At 42.2% G+C, this 8,316-nt stretch overlaps 1 protein-coding gene across 2 annotated transcripts; it reads left to right on the top strand.

Moving 5' to 3' along the window:
• The first annotated feature begins 294 nt into the window (after nt 1-294).
• On the top strand, nt 295-6,249 carry LOC137095344 (non-histone chromosomal protein HMG-17-like). 2 transcript variants are annotated; one of them, XM_067461884.1, is made up of 6 exons: nt 295-614; nt 4,128-4,172; nt 4,520-4,549; nt 4,722-4,772; nt 4,913-5,011; nt 5,378-6,249. In XM_067461884.1, the coding sequence occupies exons 1-6, from the start codon at nt 600-602 to the stop codon at nt 5,411-5,413; spliced, it is 276 nt and encodes a 91-aa protein (XP_067317985.1). In that variant the 5' UTR covers nt 295-599; the 3' UTR covers nt 5,414-6,249. The 2 variants fall into 2 exon arrangements, with proteins under 2 accessions (XP_067317985.1, XP_067317986.1); XM_067461885.1 differs by having other exon boundaries at nt 296-614; nt 4,916-5,011.
• The last annotated feature ends 2,067 nt before the right edge of the window (nt 6,250-8,316 follow it).

Consider the following 8,316-nt stretch of genomic DNA (forward strand, 5'->3'; position numbering starts at 1 on the left):
GGCTACGGGCCTGCCCCCCCCCTCCCCCCACAACACAACTGTGAAAATAGGACAGAATAACACTTTCGGTACTCTGGAATAAAGAGTGTAAGATTCTGTATATATGTATAGAATCTTCCACTCTTTATTCCAGAGTACCGAAAGTGTTATTCTGTCCTATTTTCGCAGTTGTGTTGTTTAGTCGCCTCATTTCATTGGGAGCAACATGCGAGGCCTCCTCTTCTCTGCGAAGCCCACTGGTTGCTCCAACCCTCTCCCACCCCGCCCTTTCGGCGAGGCCCCGCCCACGTGACGCGCCTCGCCCAATCCGCGTCTGGGGCGGTGGGGGATCCGGCTGGAACCGGTTGGGGCCGCGTCCGGCTCTCGTTATATATAAAACTTTATAAACACCCCGATTCAAATTAGTGGGGTCGCGAGCGGCACGAAGGAAGGAGGCGAAGGGAGACCCCCTTTCTTCATCTTTCTTTGTCCCTTTGTCCTTGCCGTCGTCGTTTCCCGCCCCTCCCTCCTCGTTGAGAGGCCTTCCTTTTTTTCGGTTTGTTTCTTAATTTCACGGCCTTTTTTTCTCTCTTTCCCTTTTTCTGTCACGCGCCGTCGACATGCCCAAGAGAAAGGTAGGTGTCAAAAGGGGATTTGGATTAATAAATAAAATGGGGGGAAATTGGATGGTGTTGTTTGCGGGGGTGCCAATCAGGTCAGCGGCCATTTTCTCTTTTTATTTCCCCCGTTTCGTTCTTCATGGCGATTAACGGTTGTCTTATCAGAAATGGGAAGGAGGGGGAAGGGAAAAGAAGCGCGTTGTCGAGGGGGGGGGGAAGAGGGGAGGAGTGGGCGGGGCCAAAGCCAGGAGCGAGCGACCGTTAACTGCCGCGCATTCTGCCGCGGCCAATCAGAAAGTGCGGAGGGGCGAAGGCGTCCCGTAAGCCCCGCCCCCTTCCGGCCCTCGGAGGGAAAAGCGCGCGCGCCCGAGGTTGATCATAATGGGGGGGGGGGGGCATCAGTGAGTCTAGGCTGCTCCACATGGGCTTTTTCGGGGGGAGGCTGGTTGACACGTGTTTGGGGAATGGTTTTACTAGAGTCCGATTTTCTTCTAACAGTAGAGTATGTAAGGCATTGAATCTTGCCCTTCTATTTGTAAATCGATTTGGGCCCTTCCACACAGCCCTATATCCCAAAATATCAAAGCACGAAATCCCACAATATCTGCTTTGAATTGGGTTATCTGAGTCCCCACTCAGATAATGTGGGATTTCATGCCGTGATATTCTGGGATATAGCTCTGTGTGGAAGGGCCCAAAGTCCAGACTGCCACATAATCTAGTGAGTAGTCAGGCTTTCATCGCTGGAATAGTTATTGATTTGACCTTCATGCAGTCCAAGGCACTCTCAGGATTTTATTCCCAACACCACACTTCCAAAGTGTCTCTCTTCCTTCGCTCAGGCTTCAATGTGGGTTTGATGCAGCTGTGTGAAAGGGCCCTTCTTGACTGACACATATACAAAATATCAGGGCAGATAATCCACAATATCTGCTTCAAATCATGCTAGCATAGAATCCAGTTCAAAGCAGATATTGTAGGTTTCCTTCCTTGACGTTCTGGTCATATGGCTATTTGGAAGGGCCCCTAATTACACTTTCCCAGCAAGTATAATTATCTTCTTGTCCCAGATTACATGGCAGTGTGGACTCGGGGCCCTTCCACACAGCCCTATATCCCTTCAAAGCAGATATTGTGGGATTTCCTACCTAGATATTCTGGGATATAGGGCTGTGTGGAAGGGCCCCCTGTTATCTGAGGCCACTCAAATAATGTGGGATTTCCTAATAACCCAGGGCCCCTCCAAACAACCCTATATCCCAGAATATCTGCTTTGAACTGAGTTATCTGAGTCCACACTGCCATATATATTCCTGTTCGAAACAGATATTGTGGGATTTTCTGCCTTGGTATTCTGAGATATAGGGCTGTGTGGAAGGGTCCCTAGGGCCCTTGCACACAACGATATTATCCAGAATATCAGGGCAGATAATCCACAATATCTGTTTTGAACTGGGTTATCTGAGACCCCTTCCACACAGCTGAATAAAAAACCAGATTTTCTGCATTGAACTGGAATATATGGCAGTGTGGGTTCAGATAATCCAGTTTATCAGATAAGCAGATATTGTGGGATCTTCTGCCTTGATATTCTAGGGGCCCTTCCACACAGGGCCCTGGGTTATATGCCATATAATCTAGTTCAATGTGAGGTTTTGTACAGCTGTGTGGAAGGGGTCTATTGTATGACTGTAGAGGATATATATATGGATCCACATCTGTTTCCAAATCGAAAGGCATCCAGAAGAAGTGGTTGTTTTGTTCTTTCCCCCTGACATGGTGCTTCCTTTTGCCCTGTATTTTTGCCCGTGGCGTGAACACGCACAGCTTCTTCCCTTTCTCTCTCCCCCCCCCCCCCCCGGTCCGGGCACACGCTTCAAAAAGGCCGGGAAGGCCTTTTGCCACCAAAATGATTGGTTTTTAAATATCCTGAGGGGGAGGGTTTTCCCCTATCTGGAATAAGTCGTTTTAATTTAAACATTTAATTCAACCATTTTTCTCCCAAAATACTCTTTTTGTTGATTGTCCGTCCCTCCACCCCGACTCCCTTTATTGGCTGTAGGCAAGAGCTCCCTTATGTCTAGGACAGTGATGGGCAACCTTTTGAGCTTGATGTGTCAAAATTTTCCAAAACCCTGAGCATAACTTGGGTGGGGTGTCAACTTCAAGGAAAAATAACCCATAATTTTGCAATATTTATAGTTTAAATAAGAAAAATGTATATTCCATGCTAAGTTATGGACAATGCTCAAACATGCAGATGTTAAATTTGTAGAGCCTTTTACAAATTTAAGGATGGAATTAGATTGGCTCTTATAAGGTGTACTTCTTTGTATGCGGCCACATGTGGCTGCGTGTCATCAAATATAGTCATGCGTGCCAGTGCTGATACGCATGTCATAAGTTCACCATCACTGGTCTAGGATATGGTTTTTGAATGTAAAGCTCCCTTAATAGATCATACCATTTGCCCACACAAACATACCTGGATAACTTCCATATAATCCAGCTCAAAACAATAAAGTGGATTATATGGCAGTGTAGATGGGGGGCCCTGTTGCCTTCCTTTCTTGTTTATATGGAGTGATTTTGAATTGCTAGATGCTGGTTTCGTCTTCAAGGGACATTAGGAATTAGTTGTGTCCATGTGTAATTTGTGGAGATGACTGGACTTAAGAAAGTGCCTCTGCTCCAAATCCTGCTGTGTTTTCTTCTGTGAAAGTGTTTCAACACTCTAGGAAAGGGGTAAAAGGAGGAATGGCTTCATGCATTTGTAGAACCTCGGGGAGTAGGCAGCAAGGGGGGGGGGCTCAATTTGCAGGATCAAAATTCCAGAAATAAGTGAGATCTTGGGTTGGCTGCATGGACTCAATAGAGGTCACAGTGTTCTGTAATAAAAGGAGCCATTATGTAGCCTAAAGCTCAAATGTTAGGGAAGAAAGGATAACGCATCAAAATAAGGAGCATCTGGCAATGCAATTACCAGCACAGCCTTCCAACAAACATCTCTTTTTTCAGAGAGATACAGATTCCATAAGTAAAAAAGATACACATGTTCATTAAAGAAGAAGGATGTATTTATTCATTGCATATGCATTATTGAAATAATTGTCATAATCATGTGGACTTAATTTATTCAGTGCCGCCCACCAAAATTAGTACATTACAAGCTTGAGTCTTCTAATAGCTCTGTAGAGTCTCACAGAACATCTATTGTGCCCACAGGCCACCTGGATTATCCAGTGACTATTGTTATTTTTAATTGATGCTCCTATTTATGCAGCCAAAACATAGGAATGTAAGGTACTGATATCTTGTGTCTTGCTGCACATTGGGGAAGATAAACTGTTCCAAGTCGATTTGAGACTGGAGATATTAAAACTGAATAGGAAGGAATAAGGCAAGAAATTGGGGTGCTGACTTTCCAATGTATCAAATGTATTACATATTTAAAATAACCTTAGTGGTTTTAAAAAAACTCAAATGAAAATGGGTTGTGGAGTTTTCACCCTTTGTCTTTTCTTACAGGTTGAAGGAGATATCAAGGGCGACAAGGCCAAAACAAAGGATGAGGTAAGAGGATTGTTTTCATTTGAGAAAACAATGGGTTGATCCTACACTTACTAATACGTGGCTCCATTTGAGTCACATCTGTCACAAAGGCCAGCGTGCAGGAAAGGGGTGGGTAAGGAGCACCTCTGGGGGCTGCATATTGTTTCCAGTTGTTTCTGGTCCCCACCACCCAGCTTCTATTGGGCCACCCATTGGGGGGAGTGAGATAAAGTGCTTTTTTGGAAGTAGTAATTCACTTTTTGATTAGTTCACAGAGCCTTCTACAGTTTAATATTTTTTCTACAGTTTTTTTTCTAACTTGTCATTTATTTTCCTCCCCTCCCCTTTTCTTCTTCTTCTTGAACCAGCCACAACGGAGATCAGCAAGGTTATCTGCTGTAAGTATGTTTTATGACAGTTTTCTTGGAGATAGTAGTTGTAATTTCTAAATAACTTCTAGTACAATGCATTAATTTGGGGACACTGAAGAAAACTATACAATACAGCACACAGAAGCAATAACCAGTGTATTAATTTAAATGTTTTTACTCAATGTGTTTTTGTTTCTAGAAACCTGCTCTTCCAAAGCTGGAACCCAAACCTAAAAAGGCAGTTTCAAAGGTGAAGTTAAAATTGCAGTTTCAATTTGAAGTTCTGCAATGTGGGATAGTCATAAACAGTTGTTTTAATATACACTTTAAAATGCATGTATGTTTTTTGGTTTATGCACTAACAGCTGCTTATGTATTTAACTTAATTAGCAGAAGGGTGAGAAGATAGCCAAGGGAAAGAAGGGGAAAGCTGATGCAAGCAAGGATGGAAATAACCCTGCAGAAAATGGAGATGCCAAAACAGACCAGGTATACTAGAGATATAATACCTTATTAATTTTGCTAAGCAAGCTTTGCTTATAGAATTGAGTACAGACTAGGTTGAATTTGAAGAAATGTTAATATTGCAAACTAATGTGTTTCCAGTTAAGCTTTTGGTTGATTTATCATGAACAGAACCATTCACTTTATTTAGTAATAAGAATACTTTAGTTCTGATGACGAAATGACACTTAAACTGTATGGCATGCGTTTTCTAGCAGGAATGTCTGATAATAGCTTATAGTTTCGTGTAGCAGGTGTATGCCTGTTTCATGTAAACATTGCCATTTGAGTAACACATTCCTGTGACATATCAACATAAAGCACTCTGACAGATTGTCTTTTCTCTTTCAGGCACAGAAAGCTGAAGGTGCTGGGGATGCCAAGTGAATTGTGTGGATTTTTGATAACTGTGTACTTTTGGTGACTGTACAGTTTGAAATACTATTTTTTATCAAGTTTTATAACAATGCAGTTTTTTAAAAAAAACTATGTTGTTAGCACACAGAACGCTTCGTTGTTGTGTTTTAGGGGGCAAATGTCATTGACTCTGTTACTTAGAACCTGAACTTTTAAAGTCCCTTCATTTTTGCAAGAGGGGATATTAATGGAAACAAAGACAAAAGATTCACAGATATGGTTATTTGTATTGTTTTCCAAATGGTTAAACATTTAAATTTCCCAACTGCCTATGTCTTGAGGAGGAGTAAATTTTTAAAAAATCTGCTTACCATGTTCATTCTTTTCACATTGTCATTTGCTTTGTATGTATCACTCCTCAGAATGGCACAGGGATCTTTACTTGCTTTCTTAAATCAAGCCAGTCTTATAGTGTCAGACAGTCCAGATCTCTGGTGTCAAATACTAAGGAAGGGAAGATGGCTCATAAATGAGCAGCATTTCTTTTTTATAGTGTGAATCTTCAGATTAAGAATTCTGTCGTTTTGTTTTCCTCTAAAAGTCAGAGTAGGATTGTGAAACAACATACTAAAATGTGAAAAGTGTCCACCCTCACTCTAAACTTTCCCTGTTCCAAGTACAAATTGGAGATTCTTCATTGGGTTTTATATAGGAAGTTTACATTTTGGTAGTCCAAGAAGAAAAGGATTTGCGACTTGTTGTAAAACATTGCAGATTGTAGCCCATGTCCTGCCTGAATACCATTGATGGATCGTTTTGTGAAAATTACCTTTAATAAAGCTGGATATCGTTTGGCTTGGACTGTTTTTAAATAGTATGTTTGCTTCATGGTGTGCTTTTCTTTCAGTTTTTCACTTCTATTTAAGCTTCCAAGTTTATCCCAAACACAATATTAGTACCCTCATGAGCACAGTATACTCACCGAGGTGGAGAAATTGCACATTTGAATACTTTGCCATGAGAAGATTAGCATGTTACCGGGGGGGGGGGGGGGGGGTTGATATGCTCTTGAGTACTCAGTTATGTTCCCCCCCCCCTCTGTCCAGAGAATTGTACTGTACTGTATTTTTTAAAGATTCAGACCTATTATTTAGGTAAGCTAGAGTTTTCAGTCACCTTCCTTGTGTTTTGCAAGAAATAAAAAATGGTTCTTTGGGGGCTGCTGCAGTCGGAGAATGGAGTACAATTACTTAGAAAAGCCATGGGTGAACACCCACATCAGAATACTTTATGTGTGGTTGGATTAAAAGCCAAGGGTTGTATTACAGAATTAGTAATAAAATCATTGTTTGGTTTTGATCTGAACATAATATAGTACTAAACTTGTCAGTTGAAATAATAGAAGTATTTTATGAACAAATAACATAAAATTATATCTTTTTATATATTGAATATTCAAAGACCATACAACTTAAATTTTGTGTTTTATAACAAATCAGCTCCAGTCAATGATATGTGTAAATTTGCGTAGTTGGACTTTCTGATGACAGAATTATGTTGCATGTTTTGAAAATAAAATGTTTCATAGCCCTACTTGCTCTGCTCCATTGATCAGAGTCTGTTTATGCTATCATTTACACTACATGTACCTCGTAGCCTGTGCATTCTTCCTGCTTTGTACAGAAAACTGTGTATCCATAACCCCACTGTACTGCCATGTAACCAACATGAACATCAAACTACTGAACCATATTTTTTTTCAGTCACTTTCTTCTAACTATAAAGCTCCTTGGCTCTCATTACATATATCTTCCATGTACAGGCAGTCCCCAAGTTACGAACAAGATAGGTTTTGTGGGTTTGTTAAGGTGAATGTTAAGGTGGATTTGTTTCAATTTACATAAGTCTAGTCCAACTCTTTTCTAAGCCAAAGAGCCAGAGTTGTCCATAGACACCTCCTAGGTCATGTGGCCAGCATGACTGCACAGAGCACCATTACTTTCCCACCAGAGCAGTACCCGTTGATCTACTCACATTTTCATGTTTTCAAATTGCTAGGTTGGCAGAAGCTGGGGCTGACAGCAAGAGCTCACCCCAGTCCCTGGATTTGAACCAACCTTGTAAATGCGCATACTTTGAATAGCACACAGAGAAGGGTTAACACCCTTGTGGTGTTTGTTTTGCTGTCTGTGCCCCTGTTGAGAAGACTTTCTGTCCCTGTGATCACTGGATTTTGAAATATTGGCTTGTTGAAACAAGGATTGGAGATAAAGCTTCAGCGAATACACCTTTCCTTCTTTTCCGCCGCTTGCAAGCAACTTGAGAACCTTTCAATTGACTTTGCGAGCTTATGGACTGCTTTTACTTAGACTGACTTTGGACTTGAGGTATTCTGTAACCCTACTGGACTGTTTGACTATTCTACCGTTTTTCCCTTTTAAATCATGGCGACTACGGCTTTCAAGAAGTGTTCTAACTGACCTAACATTTTGCCCAATACTGATGGGCACTCCCTTTGCTTGACTTGCTTGGGCGAGGGGCACCTCACCCATTCTTGCCCGGTTTACATGTTCTTCACATCGCGAACCAGGAAAAATAGGGAGGTGCGGCTCAAAGTAGCCCTGTATGAGCGGGCCCTTCTGCCCCCTCCCTCCTCCGGTCGGTCGGGCTTACCTCTCTGCTGGTCTCCTGAGGGCTTGGTGAAAAAGAAGGCTAAGAAGCCGAAGGACAAGGGCTCCCTAAATGGCTGTCAGACCGCTCCTTCTAAAAAGGATCCATCAAAAAAGGCGGAAAGCCTTGCTGCTGCCCCTCTTGTGCCGAGCCCTGAGATGGTGGCGAGGAGTCAGGAAGACCCAGGGCTCCCACTGCTGGTGCCTGATGTTGGAGGGGACATGATTTTAAAAAGAGAATTTTCAGATATTTCCCCAATGCCC

This window comes from Anolis sagrei, chromosome Y (assembly GCF_037176765.1).
Source record: "Anolis sagrei isolate rAnoSag1 chromosome Y, rAnoSag1.mat, whole genome shotgun sequence".
In the NCBI taxonomy this organism is placed as follows: domain Eukaryota; kingdom Metazoa; phylum Chordata; class Lepidosauria; order Squamata; family Dactyloidae; genus Anolis; species Anolis sagrei.